The sequence below is a fragment of the Nannospalax galili genome, unplaced genomic scaffold (genome assembly GCF_000622305.1).
Source record: "Nannospalax galili isolate Female #2095 unplaced genomic scaffold, S.galili_v1.0 scaffold229, whole genome shotgun sequence".
Taxonomy (NCBI): domain Eukaryota; kingdom Metazoa; phylum Chordata; class Mammalia; order Rodentia; family Spalacidae; genus Nannospalax; species Nannospalax galili.
Genome location: NW_008360328.1, coordinates 256,143 through 273,795, shown reverse-complemented (window position 1 = coordinate 273,795; position 17,653 = coordinate 256,143). Strand labels below are relative to the sequence as shown.

The following is a 17,653-nucleotide window of genomic DNA, read 5'->3' as shown; positions in this document are numbered from 1 at the left end:
TTTTCCCCTAGTGGTTTTTTTTTTTTTTTTTTTGTGTGTGTGTGTGTGTGTGTGTGTGTGTGTGTGTGTGTGTGTGTGTGTGACAGGGACTATGTAGTCCCCTGGATGGCTTGGAAATCAATATGTAGACCAGGCAGGCCCAAAACTCACTCTGCTTCTGCCTTCCAAGTGCTGGGATTAAAGGTGTGCTACCACACCCAGCTTATTTGTTTATTTTTCAGACAGTTTCACCCAGTAGCTAAGGATGACTTGGAACTCATCATGTGGTCTGGACTGATCTTGAATTCATAGCAATCCTCCTGCTCCTGAGATTATAGGCCTGAGTCACTATGCCTGGCTTCCTTGGAGTGGCAGTGAGTGGTGGGCCAAGCTGATCTGGTCAGTCAAACATAGGCGCACAACATGGAAACAGGCAGGTTGCCACTGGTAATGTGAATGCTGCCCAGCTGTGGTACAGAACACCTGGAGGCTCTGGATGTGGAGCGTTCCTCAACTCTCTGCTCCAACTGGGATTGTTCTCTCCAATCCTCATTGTTATACAGTGGGGTCAAATGACTGACTTCAGGATTTTGTTTTGTTTTTAATTTTATTTTAAGATGGTCATTACATAGCCCAGGCTGGCCTGGATCCTGCCTCAGCCTTCAGAGTGCTGGGATCACCGTCTGTGCCCTCTTCCTGGCTCCAGCCTCTTTGTCTCAGCTACCTTGCCCCAGGCGCATTCTCCTGGGTTTGCTCCTGGCCCTTCACTCAGGTGACTTGCACCTGCTCCCTGTTTGTGAGCATGTGTCACCTTTTCCCACCCTAAGAGCCTTGTGTTCCCAAAGCTCCATCCTTTCCTTTCATGACACATCTCCAGAGGCTCCTGGCCTGGTGCTAGAAAAGCTTGCTCATCACTCATTGTTTAAAAATTGTCCTGCTAGCATTCGGCCCTCCTGCCTTCCAGCCAGGCATTCCAGGCATCTGGGACTGAATAGAGAGTGGTCTTTGGGAGCTGGGGTCAATTCCTGAAGAGTGGCCAGGGAGGTCTGAGATGGGAAAAGTCCTGATTCATCTCTGCTTGACTCAGCTTTCCCTGCAGTAGGGTGGGAGCCGGAGGTGGAGTCCTTGGCAGTGGTAGTGGGGAGCACTTCTACGATTCACTAGAGCCACTGGAGAGAGCTAATTTCCCAACAGCCCCTCTCTGAGTTATTAATAGTTTTTTGTTGTTGGCTCTCAGTGTGGTGACTTTTGGGGGAGGGGTTTGAGACAAAGTCTTGGCCAGTTTAGGTTGTCCTTGAACTTTTGATCCTCCTTCTTCAGCCTCCCAAGTGCTAGGATTACAGGTGTGGATTACTATGCCAAGGCTAGGTCCCCAGTATTTAAGGTTATAAACAAAGTAGTAGGTAACCTTTACCCTGCCCTCCCCAACAGAGGCCAGACTCAGTGAGTCAAATGTGTGAAGTTCACTTACTTGATTTAGACTCAGATGGACAGTCATAGCTCTAAGGCGACACTACAGTGCCTGGAATGGGGGTCCCTGTCCTGCACATGTTATCATGTGACCCAAAGGCATATAGCTTCCTTTTCCCAGACTTCAGCTCCTCATTGTGAAATTGGGTAGATAGCTTTGAGAATCAGCCAGGGATGAAGGTGAGAGCCTGAGCTACATGTCTGCCATAGGTGGGCTCCCTGTGTCCAGGAATCCCCAGAGACTCCTGCCTCTGCTCTTCCCTGGTTGCAGGAGGTGGGGTTGGTAGGCTGCTGCAGGCCAGGCCCTGGACTTTGGAACCTTCCTTTGAGGAACCTTCCTCCCCAGAGACAGAGCTGGAGTAGGGAGGGCCAGTGTTCCACAGGGGTTAAATTAGGGTTAGACTCCTACTGGGTAACAGGTGGGGCTCCCTGACCCTAAAGTCCCAACTCAGTTTCCATAAGCTACACAGGGGGCTAGGGAAAGTGTGCAAGGGTGTGTCTGGATGGACCTGTCACAGGAGGAAGCTCTAGGGCCCAAGACTCCTCCCCTTCCCTCCCCCACCTTTTACCGGGATCCTCAGCTGGGGACTGGGGAAGGGGGCAGAGCAGGGGGAGGTCGGATGAGGCATCTGTATTTGTGTAGGTTGGCTTGCTGGTGTACCTGTGGCCCTCTACCTGTTCTTTGTGACTGTCGGTTTGAAGTTTCTAGAACTCCCTTGAGTCCGGGCCTTGGTCTTCTCATCTGCCCAATGAGTCGTCCTGCCCTCACTTAGCCGACTGGCAGCAGGGTGTCTGCAGGGGTGTCTGCATGCCCAGGCTGCCTGCAGTTCAGCTGGCCTGCGCTGCCCAGTCCCTCCTGCACACCTCCGCTGGCTGGCCGGCAGTGAGAGCACCTCTAGTTTCCTGGGCTCCGTGCGTGTCTTTGTCTCCCTGTCCACGTGTGAGCTGTGAGCGTGTCTGAGTCAGAGTTCTGGTGCCTGTGGGTCTCTAAGTCCCAGCCCTGTTCACCCTGTCACTGAGCCCAGCCCCGGGGGGACTTGTCCCTGTGTCTGGCCTGTCCGCACACCCTGGTGGGCCTGCGAGATCCTGGCTGCAGTCCTGTCCGCCTCCTGCTCCCTTGCTCACTGCCTAGCTGGCTCTGTTGCTCCCGCTCACTCTGCCTCTCTTGCTCCGGCTCTGCCTAAGGGGGCGGGGTGGGGGGGGAGGGGAGGCTCCTGCATTCTTGCGGTCGGGGAGGAATCTGAGCCAGCGTTACTGGTCTCCAGAAGAGCCCAGCTGCAGCCCCGGGGCCCCGCCAGGCCTCTTGCTGCCCGCCCGGGCCTGCCAGGATGGGCATGGGCTAGGCCTGGAGCTGGGGGCGGGGCAGGGCAGTGCCCCCACCCCGGCCCCTGGTGGCTGCTGTGCCCTGAGGCAGGGCGCAGCGCTGGGCGGGGTGTGAGGGATTCCCGAATCCTGGGTGAGGGGTGTGTCCCTGAGTGGGAGTCCCCAGTGGGCTAGAGCAGACCTCTGCAGCGTCACTTTGGCGACCTAGCCTATTAGTGAATTCTGTGTCTGCAGCCCTCAGGGGCCCCGGGTTGGGGGGCTTGCTACAAATTGCAAGCTCCCTGAGGACTAGGTGTGGGAGGAATGGGGACAGGACTGGCCTCTAGGATCGAGACCTTGTCTTGTAGTCTTCCCTTCTCACCCTATCCTATCCACCTCCTTAGTCCCCGGGCTGTGGGGTCCTCCCTTCTCCCCTCCCCCTCAAACACCCCCTTCTCAAGTCACAAGTTTTCTCTTTGGGGCTTGTTGCTGCAGTCCCTGCTCCAGTACCGAGTACCTGACTGGGCCCTGGGCACGCACAGGGGCCGTAGCCCCACTGTGTGTGGGAGCCATGAGGATCCTGGCTAACAAGACAAGGTGTGTGGGTGTCGTGGAGGGAGGGATGTGTGTGTGTGTGGAGAGCGGGGATGGGAAGGGTCCTGTTGATGGGGCCAAGCTGTGGTTGCTGGTTTAGAGAGGAGCCCCTCTCGGCTTCCGGGCGACCGGTGGGCTGAAGGGAGGTAGAGTGGGAAGGTCTGGTTGGCCCCAGGAAGGACCTGGCAGCCAGCCTTAGCGCCTGGGCCCAGGGGACAGAGGAGACTAGCCGTGAGCTATTGCTGTTTCTGGTCCCTTCTACCTCTACCACCCCAAAGCCTTTAGAGCAGACCCCCATCCACCCTAGTGTGGGGTGCCTTGTGCCCTTCAGCCTCTGTCTAGCTGGGGATGGAGGCTGGAGTGGGGGTGGTGCCTGCCTCCCTCCTCCCCAAGAGAAGCAGGCAGACAGGGCCAGGCGGCAGCAGCAGGACAGCAGAGCTGAAATAAATCTGAGCTGGTGTGGAATGAGGGGGGATAAATATCCTCTCCCGTGATGTGATCTTTCCAGCGGCTATTAATAGGTCTCCGGGGAGGGGGAGGTGGTGGGGGGAGCAGGCTGGAGCTTAAAGGGCCAGCAGCCGAGGCTGCAGGAATCTTTGGCTTCAAGCTGCACTCTGGTCTGCTTGTCATATCACTCCCCTCCCCCCTCCTCCTGTCCCTGCCTGCCTGCAGGGCCTTCTGGCCCACCCTCTTCAGACCTTCCCCTGGGCTCTGGGGAGCTGCCTGGACCAGTGGGTATCACTCTCAATTGTGCTTTCCCCTACTCCCCTAGGGAATAGGGCTGGGCATGAGCAGTGATTCACAGGTCCTGTGGCCCTTCTCTGCTAGCTGTTGGAACACACTGTAGTTGGGGTTTGGGACCTTGGGTCTAAACCCTAGAAAAGAGAGTATTAAGAACTCATCAGGTGCCAGCGGGATGAAACGATGAGTGAAAGGACTGCCAGGGATGTGGGCAGCCTGTGTTCATTGGGGCTGAAGGTAGGTAGATTCTGCCAACTCAAAGCCCTAGTTTCCAATTGAATTGGCCATAGGGAGATAAGGGGATGTTGCCCCAACCCCACTCCCCAAGGTAGACAGGATCATCTCCACTTATCTGAGAAACCACTGAGAGAGGTAGGGTATAGCAAGTGGTGTCAAGATAGCACTCAGCCACCCCCTACACAATTATGTGAGGCAGGGTAGGACAGTTAAAGTTCAGGTATGCCTTCCTTCTTGAAGATTAACCTTTACTGTCTCTCCTGCCTTCTCCCAGGTTACCCCACCCCAGGAGGAGAGAAGCTCCAGGGAGCCCACCGCTGTCTCCCCGCGGCCACTGCCCCCCTGCCCCAGCCAAGCCAATGCACCCAGAAAATAAATTGACCAATCATGGCAAAACAGGGAATGGCGGGGCCCAATCTCAGCACCAGAATGTGAACCAAGGACCTACCTGCAACCTGGGCTCCAAGGGCGTGGGGGCGGGGAGCCATGGGACCAAGGCCAACCAGATCTCACCTAGCAACTCAAGTCTGAAGAACCCCCAGGCAGGAGTGCCCCCTTTCAGCTCACTCAAGGGCAAGGTGAAGCGGGAGCGGAGTGTGTCGGTGGACTCTGGAGAGCAGCGGGAGGCTGGGACTCCATCCCTGGATTCAGAGGCCAAAGGTACTGCATTTCCTCATTCTAAGGTCCTTGGCATCATCTATAGCCCAAGACCCAAACTATCTATAGCCCAAGACCATCTCTTACCTAATTCTTATCCTGTGTTCCCCATCCAACATGTAATATTTCAGGTACTTTTCCCCTTACCTCCATTATATCAGTTAACCAACCAGTTCATTCAGGATTGGGACTGGTCAGGGTACCACTCATGGAAGGGGCCACACACAGTGACAGTCTCATTGCCTTGTACTTTCCTACTATATGTCCCATAGGGAGAGGGAGGTGCTCTGGTGAACAGCTAACCCCCACACCTCCCTGAAGCCTCTTGGTATCCCGGCTGGTGGGAGACTTTGGGAACAGGCACTGGGGCCTGGAAGAGTCTAGGCAGCTCCTTCACCACCAACCCCCCCAGCCCTAATTAGAACCAGTTGTGGTTGAGGATTATGCTGTGCTTGGTATTGGGGGGCGGGGAGGGGAGACAGGCAGCCAGGGCTGAAGGGAGAAATCAGAAACAAATGGTAGTGTGGTGGGGGCCAAGGACTGGCAAAGTGCCCACCATGATCTGGGCAGTGCCCTCTAGGGTGGGGCATTTTGTCAAATGGTCTGGGAAGCCCTCTCTGTGGGGGAGGATAGGGCATCTGGGCACTCACTCTTACTCCTGTTTGCCTGTGTCCTGCCTGGGCAGAGGTGGCACCCCGGAGTAAGCGGAGGTGTGTATTGGAGCGGAAGCAACCATACAGTGGGGACGAATGGTGCTCTGGACCCGACAGCGAGGAGGACGACAAGCCCATTGGGGCCACCCACAGTGAGTACCCATTAATGCTTGGGTGCTGTGGCTCATGGTACCCCCTGGGGATGACTGTCCTGAGGGAAACTTGTCACCTACTTAGGGCTTTATGGGACTGACCATACAAGAAGTAGCAAGGACCAGGAGCCCAGGTTCCTCTCCAGTCCCATGTCTGACCCTTTTCCTCCCCATACTGTGGCAACCCAGCTCCTGCCTTCAGGGTGCTCAGTGGCCCTCTCTACAGACCCTGTAGGGTCTCTCAGGTGGTCCCTTTCCAGGCCAACTCACCTACACCTCTACAAGATTTCCTGGCCAATGCTGCCACCTACTGGCCAATGGAGGATAGGCAATGAAGAGCCTACCTCTCTGACAGTTGGCTTTGCCTTGCTAAACTTGGGTATGAGCTGACACTTGGGTCACACTGGTGCCCTTCTCTAACCTCTGAATGACTCCCAGAAAGTGCCCAGGATAGGTCACCAGAACGAAGAGTGGGTGTGGAATGCTCTCTACTCCTGGTTCTTTAATTATCATTATATATCTGAGACATCCATGATTAGCCTGTCCACAATTCCTTGGTGTTTCCCCACCAAAGCTTTCATCTGTTTTCAGAGGAGAGACAGTTTAATGCATAATAAACTAGCCAGATACTTTTTGAAGACAGAAACCACAGAAAGGAGAAGGAAAAATATGCTGGCTACTGTATTTAATCGTTACAACAGCCCTATGAGGTAGATGTTATGGTGCCTGTTACAGAGGAGGAAGCAATCAGCAAGTGTGGAATGAGTGGACCATTCTGGGGAGTGTCCAATAGGAAGTCTCCACAGCTGTCTAGGACTTCAAAGGCCATATAGTCCCAGGTCCCATCCGCCTCCATGTGACTGACTAGTGCTCCCCAGTCTCTGGATGAACATGTGAGTGGTAGAATCCTTCATGCTTTCTGGGACAGGAATGTCCCTTCCATCACCCTGAATTCATTTTTGTAACATTAGACTACACCGTTGTAGAAACTTTGAAAGTTACAGAGAGATAAAAAGAAAAAATTGCTAAGATGCCATGACTAACCTTTTAAATGACAGCCATTCAGTTCTTTTTGGGAGGGTAGGGGGAAGAAAGTTGAGACAAGGTTTTGTATAGTGCAGGCTGGCCTTAAGCCTGCTATGAAGATGAGGCTAGCCTTGATCTCCTGATCTACCTGTCTTTACTTACCAAGGGCTGGGATTACACCATCCCTGGCTCCCATTCAACTCCTGAAGGATTCTTCATGGAGGGGCAGAATGATGTCAATGTTAATAGCACAGGTTTAAAGATCAGATTCCTTCATTCATATCTTAAGGATGCACTACTTATTTGTATAACATCTATAAAAATCTTTACCTCATAGGGTTCTCATAGGAGAAAATGAGTTGATGCATGTCACACACTTTGAACAATGTTAGTTATATCACTATCATTGTACTAGAAAGTTCCTTCTAGAGATAAACCCTGCCTTCTTCCCCATAGCTTGTATCCAGGAGCTTGTTGTGTGTTCTTCTGAGGCAGCTCTTATACACTGAGGTCAGCTTGCAATTGGCAGGGACAAAGTTCATTGCAAAGCTCTTATGGAAGTTTATACCAGGAGGACAGCTTGGGCCTGGGCCTGGGAAAGGGGCTGCTTTCTGGTCATGCTCTTGCGTTACATGAAAGTGCTGTCACTTGTTACCTGTAGTTTAGAGGCTTTGATTTGTTTTTCTTGGCATGAGAACGTGTCTACTCCCTCACCTAACCACTGGTGACCAGTGGTGGATCTTATCTAGGTAAGAACTGAGAGGCAAGTTTGTGACTATGGAACAAAATTTCTCTTGGTGCCCAGGGTAGCTGGCCTATTCTGGGGAATGTTCCCAGTATGTCAACCCGTGATATTGTGAAATATATATTTGGCCTTACCCTGTTTCCTGGCATACTACTAAAATCCTGGGACTCTCCAAAGTGATGTGTCCTTTTATATCCTGTCTTGAGTGTTGACTGGCAGCCTGCCTGTAGCTTTTAGATAAAGACTGCCATCACTGGAAAGATCAAAGCAGGATTAGAGACTAGGACTTTCAGTCCTATACGCCAACCTCTGGGCAAGGGAGGTGGGTGCTGAAGGTTGAATTGATCATCTGTGGCCAGTGGTCTGATCAGTTATGCCTAATGATGCATCCATAAAAATCCAAAAAGAGGCCGCTAGAAGATGGCCCTTGCCTCACAAGTATGAGGACCTGCTGGGAGTGGTGGCATATGCCTTTAATCCTAGCACTTGGGAGGCAGAAGTAGGTGAATCTTTGTGAGTTCAAGACCAGCCTGGTCTACATAGTGAGTTCCAGGCCAGCTGGGGCTACAGGGAGACCCTGTCTCAAAAAGACACTACCTGGCCTGAAGGTAGGAACCACAAGGTACATTGTGTAGGATATGGTAACCCTAAAGAAATGGTTGACAGGGCTTGGAGAGATGACTCAGCAGTCAAGAGCATTGACTGCTCTTGCAGAGGACCCGGGTTCAGTCCCCAACACCCACATGGTGACTAACAACTGTCTGTAACACCAGTTCCAGGGGGATCTGACAGCCTCTTCTGTTCTCCGTGAGCATTGCATGACATGGGTGAACTTACCTACATGCAGGCATAACACTCATGCACATAAAATAAAAATAATAAATAAATAAAAAAAAAACTGCGTGCAGTGGTACCTTCCTGTTATTCCAGTGATGGCGAGATGAGAGGTGAAGACAGGCAGATTCTCTAGAAGCTCATTGGCCAATAGTTTGGTCTGCATGGCAAAATTCCCAGCCCATGGGAACACAGAGTGTCCCATGGGACACTCTGTCATAAACAAAAGATGCCAGATGCCTGGACTAACACCCAATTCTTGTCCTCTGACCTCCACATGTACCTTGTGCACTTAAGAGCTATGTACACGTACACCTGCTCTTCTTCCATAAACATCACACACACACACACACACACAATTCAAAAAGACTGGCTTCAGGGGGCTGAAGCGCTGGCACTAGCTGCTCTTGCAGAGCACTGGCTGCTCTTGCAGCACCCACATGGCAGCTAAGAACTGTCCAAACTGTCTATAACTGCAGTTCCAGGGAATCCGACTCCCTCTTATGATGTCCTCAGGCATTGCATAACACGTGTGTACTTACACACATGCAGGCAATACACTCATATACTGAATAAATAAATGAATGAATAAATTCAGTGAGTTTCCAGGAAGCTGAGAATGTGGAGGTTTCTGGCACATCCATAGAAGCCCCACATTCCTTTCCCATAGGCTTTATATATATACATATATATAATTTTTTTTTTTTTTTGGTCTTTTTGAGACGGGGTTTCCTTGTAGCCCCAGCTGTCCTGGAACTCACTGTGTAGACCAGGCTGGCCTTGAACTCACAAAGATCTGCCTCTGCCTCCCAAGTCCTGGGACTACAGGCATGCACCACCATTCCCGGCTATATAATTTTTTTTTTTTATTTTTAATTTTTTTTGGTCTTTTTGAGACAGGATCTCCCTGTAGCCACAGCTGACCTGGATTTGCTATGGTGACCAGGCTGGCCTTGAACTCACAGAGATTTGCCTGCATTTGCCTCTGGAGTGCTGGGATTACAGGCGTGCACCACCATGCCCAGCTTATATTTATTATTTTTATTTTATGTGTATGAGTTGAGTGTACTGCCTGCATGCATGTAAGTGCACCTGTGTTGTGCAATACCCACAGAAGTCAGAAGAGGGCATTGGATTCCCCTGGAACTGGAGTTATGGACGGTTGTTAGCCACCAGGTGGGTGCTGGGAATTGAACCTGGGTCCTCTGCAAGAGCAGCCAGTGATCTTAACCACTGAACCATTTCTCCAGCCCTCCCACAGGCTTTTTAAGTTTTGTTCATTTTGTTTGTCTCCTTTGTAGCATCTTTTTTGATAAAATTATGAGTATAAATAAAGTTTCTCAGAGCTGCTCTAGTAATCTAGTAGAATCTGAGAATTAAATTCTGAGAACCCCAAATTACAGGTCACTCATAGGTTGAACGATCCAGGGTTTGCAGTTGGCATGGTGGTGGTGGTCGGGGGGCAGTATTGTAGGCCTGAGCCCTCAACCTGTGGGAGAAATGCTGCCCCAGGTAGCTGATGTCAGAATTGAATTAAATTAGAGGCGACTCAGCCAGGTCCACTGCTGTAGAATTTGCTGGTTGGTAGTTGATGGGATAAAGTCCCCATATGATTCTTGGTGAGCAGAGGTTACAGAGGACTTCTGTTGATCATTCTATGAGAGCAGAGGAATTTTTTTTTTCTGTCTACGGCCTTTCTGTTATTCAAGTGGATTATTTACTTTGTGACATAGTAAGTATGTTTATTTGATCTGTCCCCATGTAGGGCACATGGGGGCTGGGTAGTTTTTCCCTTTTGTAGATGAATCTGAGGCCTGAATGGATGCTGCATCTTGTAAAAAAAAATCACAATCAGTGGTGGGGTAGGAGGAAAAGATACCTGTTGTTTGCATCATGCATCATCACTCATCGGCAGCCTCCCTGTCTTCTCCTTGCCTGGACCACTAGATACTGCACACTCACACACGTGCACACACACACACACACGCACACGCACACACACCGTGGTGGGAGGGCTTAGAGCAGAGATAGTAGGGCTTTGGTGTGCATGCTCTGGGTTCCAATCCTGAATTTCGGTGCTGAATTAGGTATGTGGCCTCGAGTGAGTCACCATATCCTTGGCCATCTCATGTCCTGCTCCGGAGAATGAGTTGATTACACAAAATTATACCTGTAAGGATCCAGTGGAACTCCAGGCATGTGGGCCTCTTGGCCAGCTTCCCCTCTCCTCTCCACATGGTCGTTCTTGCCATCCTGGCAAAGACAACTTGCCTGGTCTAAGGCAAGTTAGCATGGAAGCCAAACTGGTGAAGTCACAGACTATGGGAATAAATGACCCTGTGGGCATGGGTTTTGAGGCAGTGAGCATCCTTGGGCAGGGGTATCAGCTGATTCTCCTTTTAAAGCTGCTCACCTGTTATCCCTCTTCTTCTGCAGATTGTAATGTAGCAGACCCAGTCATGGCGGCCCCACAGCTGGGTCCTGGCCAAACTACCCAACTGCCCCTCAGTGAGAGCAGTGCACCAGGCCCCCCACATGGCCCCCCACCAGGCCTTCGGCCAGATGCCCCTGGGGGTGGGGCCGGAGGCGTCCCTGGAAAGCCTCCCTCACAATTTGTGTATGTCTTCACCACCCACTTGGCCAACACGTAAGTTCTTAAGAGAGACTGGGTGGGCTTTGTCTGCTTGGCAACCCCAGCCTTGCAAGGGTCAAGTGCATGCAAGGGTGAGGTGGGTGGGTGAAGGTGGCTCCTTTCTGTCCATCTCTCTGAGCTGCCCATGACTGTTCCCCTGTGCAGGGCTGCTGAAGCAGTGTTGCAGGGCCGGGCAGACTCCATCCTCACATACCACCAGCAAAATGTGCCCCGGGCCAAGCTGGACCAGGTGAGTGTGGTACCCTGCCTGGCTCTTAAGATGGGTTGGGCTGTCCCCTCACGTGTCTCATTCTCTAATTTTGTCCTCCTACAGGCCCCTAAAGTGCCACCCACTCCAGAACCACTACCCCTGAACGCACCGTCAGCAGGTACACCACAGTCTCAGCCGCCTCCACTGCCACCACCACCCCCAGCTCCTGGCAGTGCCCCCCCTGCTCTGCCCTCGGAGGGGCCTCCTGAAGACACCAGTCAGGATTTGGCCCCCAACTCAGTGGGAGCTGCCAGCACAGGTGGTGGGACTGGAGGTACCCACCCTAATACCCCTACGACTGCCACTGCTAACAACCCTTTGCCTCCTGGAGGAGACCCGAGCAGTGCCCCTGGCTCAGCCCTGCTCGGGGAGTCCACCCCCACAGGAAATGGGCAGCGCAGCCTGGTGGGCTCTGAGGGCCTGTCCAAAGAGCAGCTGGAACACCGTGAGCGCTCCCTCCAGACACTGCGAGATATTGAGAGACTGCTACTCCGCAGTGGCGAGACTGAGCCTTTCCTCAAGGGGCCTCCCGGAGGAGCTGGTGACGGGGGCCCACCAGCACAAGCTCCCTCTGCCCCTCAGCAGCCACCTTCAGCCCCTCCCAGTGGGCTGAAGAAGTACGAGGAGCCCTTGCAGTCCATGATTTCACAGACGCAGAGCCTAGGAGGCCCCCAGCTGGAGCATGAAGTGTCTGGGCACCCCCAGGGTGGGGACATGGGGCAGCAAATGAACATGATGATGCAGAGGCTGGGCCAGGACAGCCTGACACCTGAGCAGGTGGCCTGGCGCAAGCTGCAGGAAGAGTACTATGAGGAGAAGCGGCGGAAGGAGGAGCAGATTGGACTGCATGGGGGCCGCCCTCTACAGGACATGGTGGGGATGGGGGGCATGATGGGGAGAGGCCCCCCACCTCCCTACCACAGCAAGCCTGGGGATCAATGGCCACCTGCAATGAGTACACAACTACGAGGACCTATGGATGTCCAAGATCCCATGCAGCTCCGGGGTGGACCTCCTTTCCCTGGCCCCCGTTTCCCAGGCAACCAGATACAAAGGGTGCCTGGGTTTGGTGGCATGCAGAGTATGCCCATGGAGGTGCCCATGAATGCCATGCAGAGACCTGTGAGGCCAGGCATGGGCTGGACTGAAGACTTGCCCCCTATGGGGGGACCCAGCAATTTTGCCCAGAATGCTGTGCCCTACCCAGGTGGGCAGAGTGAGGCAGAGCGATTCATGGCCCCTCGTGTCCGGGAGGAGCTGCTGCGGCACCAGTTGCTGGAGAAGCGGTCGATGGGCATGCAGCGTCCCCTGGGCATGGCAGGTAGTGGCATGGGACAGAGCATGGAGATGGAGCGGATGATGCAGGCACACAGGCAGATGGATCCTGCCATATTCCCAGGGCAGATAACTGGTGGAGAGGGTTTGGCTGGCACTCCCATGGGCATGGAGTTTGGTGGAGGCCGGGGCCTCCTGAGCCCCCCAATGGGACAGTCTGGGCTGAGGGAGGTGGACCCGCCTATGGGGCCAGGCAACTTGAACATGAACATGAATGTGAACATGAACATGAACATGAACCTGAATGTGCAGATGACGCCACAGCAGCAGCAGATGCTGATGTCACAGAAGATGCGGGGCCCTGGTGATATGATGGGGCCTCAGGGCCTCAGTCCTGAGGAGATGGCTCGGGTTCGGGCTCAGAGCAGCAGTGGCATGATGGGCGGACCACAGAAGATGCTTATGCCATCACAGTTTCCCAGCCAAGGCCAGCAAGGATTCTCTGGGGGTCAGGGACCCTACCAAGCCATGCCCCAGGACATGGGCAACACTCAAGACATGTTCAGTCCTGACCAGAGTTCAATGCCCATGGGGACTGTGGGCACCACCCGGCTCAGCCATATGCCTCTGCCCCCTGCATCCAATCCTCCTCCTGGGTCTGTACATTCAGCTCCCAACCGGGGACTGGGCAGACGGCCTTCAGACCTCACCATTAGTATTAATCAGATGGGCTCGCCAAGTATGGGACATCTGAAGTCGCCCACACTTAGCCAGGTGCACTCACCCCTGGTCACCTCACCCTCTGCCAACCTCAAGTCACCCCAGACTCCCTCTCAGATGGTGCCCTTGCCATCTGCCAATCCGCCAGCACCTCTCAAGTCACCCCAGATTCTCAACTCCTCCCTTAGTGTCCGTTCACCCACTGGCTCACCCAGCAGGCTCAAGTCTCCCTCCATGGCGGTGCCTTCTCCAGGTTGGGTTGCCTCACCCAAGACAGCCATGCCTAGTCCTGGGGTCTCTCAGAATAAGCAGCCGCCTCTCAACATGAACTCTTCCTCTACCCTGAGCAACATGGAACAGGGTGAGTCAGCTGGGTTGGACTTGTGTTGGGAACCTTGGGTGGGTAGGTTCATACTGGGGCAAGTGGTGGCAGCTGTGTTGGGGTTTCCTATAAGGAATTCAGGTGCATCTCCAGGTATCTTGAGGGGTCACACTTTGGACTTGGGAGCTCCCCACTCCCCCGCTGCAGGAATAGTTTAAAGATAGGTGGGCCTTGGGGGTCACAGGGAGCCTGTATCCAGTGGGATATGGGTGTGTCTGGAGGGAGGCGGAGATATAGGGGAGCTGTTTTCCTAGACACCCCCCTTGCCTATGAGCAGCCAAACTCAGCCTCCCCTCCCTAGTGACCCCCCTGATCTCTTTCTGTCTTCCCATTTCTATAGGTGCCCTCCCACCTAGCGGCTCCCGGAGCAGTTCCTCAGCACCTCCTGCCAACCCTCCCAGCGGCCTCATGAACCCCAGTCTACCATTTACATCCTCCCCAGACCCCACGCCTTCCCAGAACCCCCTGTCACTGATGATGTCCCAGATGTCCAAGTACGCCATGCCCAGCTCTACCCCGCTATACCACAATGCCATCAAGACCATCGCCACCTCAGATGATGAGCTTCTGCCTGACCGGCCCCTGCTACCCCCACCCCCACCACCACAGGGCTCTGGGCCAGGTGCGGGGAGACAAGGGACTCTGGGAGTGGGTTTGCTCAGGAATTTCCCCTGTGAACATGCTGGCTTCTCCATGCTTCCACAGGCACTGGGCATGGGGGTGGTGTGAGGTCTGAGGCCCTGTTCTAATTATTGCCATCTCTTAGTGGAACCTAGCCCAGAACACTCTAGTGGAGTGGGAAAGAATTGAGGGTGCATACCTCTAAGTTGTGTGGGCACAGTTCCTGATGCCCTTTTCTTCTTTCCCCATAGGCATCAGCAACAACCAGCCCAACCAGATGCATCTGAACTCTGCTGCTGCCCAGAGCCCCATGGGCATGAACTTGCCAGGCCAGCAGCCCTTGTCCCATGAGCCCCCACCTACTATGTTGCCCTCCCCCACCCCTCTGGGGTCCAACATTCCATTGCACCCCAATGCACAGGGGACAGGAGGGCCCCCTCAAAACTCAATGATGATGGCTCCAGGAGGCCCAGACTCCCTGAATACCCCTTGTGGCCCTGTGCCCAGCTCCTCCCAGATGATGCCTTTCCCTCCTCGGCTGCAGCAGCCTCATGGTGCCATGGCCTCCACTGGGGGTGGGGGTGGGGGGCCTGGCCTGCAGCAGCATTACCCTTCAGGCATGCCCCTGCCCCCTGAGGATCTGCCCAACCAGCCACCTGGCCCCATACCGCCCCAGCAGCACCTAATGGGCAAAGGCATGGCTGGGCGCATGGGCGATGCATACCCGCCTGGAGTGCTCCCTGGGGTGGCATCAGTATTGAATGACCCAGAGCTGAGCGAGGTGATCCGGCCCACCCCGACAGGGATTCCTGAGTTCGACTTATCCAGGATCATCCCCTCTGAGAAACCAAGCAGCACTCTCCAGTACTTTCCCAAGACCGAGAACCAGCCCCCCAAGGCCCAGCCCCCCAATCTGCATCTCATGAACCTGCAGAACATGATGGCGGAGCAGACCCCCTCCCGGCCCCCCAACCTCCCAGGCCAGCAGGGGGTACAGCGGGGGCTCAGCATGTCCATGTGCCACCCTGGACAGATGTCCTTGCTGGGCAGGACAGGTGTGCCCCCACAGCAGGGCATGGTGCCCCATGGCCTGCACCAGGGGGTCATGTCCCCACCACAAGGCCTCATGACCCAGCAGAATTTCATGCTGATGAAGCAACGGGGTGTGGGGGGCGAGGTCTACAGCCAGTCCCCTCATATGCTCTCCCCACAGGGCTCCCTCATGGGCCCCCCACCCCAGCAGAACCTCATGGTGTCCCACCCTCTGCGGCAGCGCAGTGTGTCTCTGGACAGCCAGATGGGCTACCTCCCGGGGCCAGGCAGCATGGCCAATCTGCCCTTCTAGCAGGGCTGGAGTTGGGGATACAGAAAATATCCTAACCTTAACCGATTCTTCCCTCCAGTGTTGGGATGGATGGCCTGGGTCCAGGGTGGGGTGGAAGGGTGGGAGGGGGCTTGTGTGGGGAGTGGCATTTGTGAAAACCAGATGTGCTGGCAGCTTAGGGGAAAGCAGCAGAGTGGGGTGGGGCGGGTTGGGATTGGGGTTCCATTTCTGCCACCAGGACTGCCTCTTCCCCACCCTCTATGGAGCCTCTATTTTCCCTCTGTCTTTGCCCCTCTCCCTATTTTTCAGCTATGCTTTGGGGCCCTGGGGGAGAGAGGAAGAAGAGGGCTTGTCCATCCTCTGTCCCTTTGCGGAGTTGTCACCTTGTTGGGTGCTCCAGCTCCACTTTTACCCTCCCAGTTTCTCTGCTCTTGCCCCTTTTTCCTTCTGTCTCTTCCTGCCTCATTCCCCCTTCTTGCTGACCTGGCTGACCTCGTCTCCCATGCCCCCTGTAGGCAACTGGCCAGATGGGCAGGTGCCAGCAGAGCTGTAAATAGAGCGCTGCGCTTTTGTGCTGGTATGTGAGTGTGCCGTATTTCTGTGTTTTGATAGAAGTCACACACAAAAGGATAAAAGAAACCCTCCCCCTCCTTCAAATGATCGCCCCCGCCATTCCCCTGGACCCAGAGACGTGCAGTCCTATGTACCCTCCCACTGAAAGGCTACCATATGCCCCCACATCTCAACTGAGGTCAGACCACCTAGGCTTCCACCTGGTGAGCCCCAGCAGGGCTAAGACCCCCACCCCCCCACCCCATCCCACTGGCCACCTGTCTGCTGCTGAGTGATTTCTGGAGAGCAGGTGTGTACATGTGCAAGTGTTTACCCATACCAGTGACATGGGGCCCTGGTTTCCCACTGTGGATGCCTGAGTGCCTCTGCTGCTACGTTGTAGTCAGAACTTGAAGCCCTTTGTCCCCAGTCTGGGATGAAGGAGAAAAGGAAGGGGCAGTGTCTGCGTGGCCCCCTTGAATGAAGTTACAAAGGGGTTAATATGATGTGACTTCAGTCTATGGCTGTAGTGATCCTGGGCCAGGTAACCCCTCAGGGCCTGGACTCTTCTTGAAACCACCATTTGCTTCTCACCAAAGAAGGAAGGAATAGGGTTTGGCTGAGTCAGCCTCCCCCTCCAGCCTCCACCCCTAGCATGGAGTGAGGGAAGGCAGGAGGTTAGGGGGGAATCCCTCTGCCTCCTTTACTTGCCCAGTCTCTGGCAAGGTCCCTCTGTCCAGGGCTCAGGGCCATGTACCAGATCTATGTCCACCCAGGCACAACCACTGCCTCCCCTTCAGCCTCCTGCTCCTTCCCAGAAGAGCTCCTCACCCATCACTGGTCAGATTGAAGCCATACAGGACTGGGTATTTTGTCCCCCTTTGGCCCCAGGAATATAATACTTCTCTTTTTCTCACTTCCTTTCCTGCCTTGTAAGGTGGCAGGGCAGTTCCCTGGCTAAGGCCTCTTCTGCCCTGCCTCCAGGGCCAAGGGCCATTCTAGACAGGGTGTCTTTTACCAGGGCCTTGTCCCCAGCCTTCCTGACCTGCAGGGCCTGGTTTTGCCTTGGCAGCTGTAATACAAAGGGAATTTGTGCCCACTTCTCCCAGTCTGGTGCTGCCCTCTTGGTCCACCATCAGTCAGTTCAAGCACCACTTCCCCCTCCAAGGCTGGCTGCAGACTCCTGGCTCCCCTAGCCCTTCTCAGAGGCCATAACCAAGGCCTCTATTGAAGGGTGGGTGGAAACTTGCCCTCCTTCCTGCCAGACATTCTGCCCTTCCTGCCACCATCTGGGCCTTGTGCCCATGACCCAAGCCTACCCAAACTGCCCAAACTACTCTATCCTGCCCTGAGGTGAGGGGTTCAGTTCACAAAGGGCCTAGTGTCCCTTCTGGTGACCTCGTCTCCCACCTCCGCCACTAGCTTCCCAAGGTGAGCTCCACAGGCCAGCCTTCTCCCTTCCATCCATGGCCATACCCCAGCCATT

At 54.4% G+C, this 17,653-nt stretch overlaps 1 protein-coding gene across 4 annotated transcripts in view; it reads left to right on the top strand.

Annotated features, from left to right (window-relative positions):
* Positions 1–16,240, top strand: part of Bcl9l (BCL9 like) — a 29,629-nt gene extending 13,389 nt beyond the window's left edge. For 2 of the 4 annotated variants that reach the window (XM_008825942.3, XM_029560150.1), the window contains exons 3-10: positions 3,247–3,348; positions 4,598–4,983; positions 5,666–5,785; positions 10,827–11,037; positions 11,188–11,272; positions 11,357–13,649; positions 14,011–14,292; positions 14,543–16,195. In XM_008825942.3, coding sequence (XP_008824164.1) covers positions 3,323–3,348; positions 4,598–4,983; positions 5,666–5,785; positions 10,827–11,037; positions 11,188–11,272; positions 11,357–13,649; positions 14,011–14,292; positions 14,543–15,636 — 4,497 coding nt within the window. In that variant the 5' untranslated portion in view covers positions 3,247–3,322 and the 3' untranslated portion in view covers positions 15,637–16,195. Of the gene's footprint in view, positions 1–3,246; positions 3,349–4,597; positions 4,984–5,665; positions 5,786–10,826; positions 11,038–11,187; positions 11,273–11,356; positions 13,650–14,010; positions 14,293–14,542 lie in introns of all 4 variants that reach the window. The other 2 variants (XM_008825945.1, XM_008825944.3) reach the window with 2 other exon arrangements.
* The last annotated feature ends 1,413 nt before the right edge of the window (positions 16,241–17,653 follow it).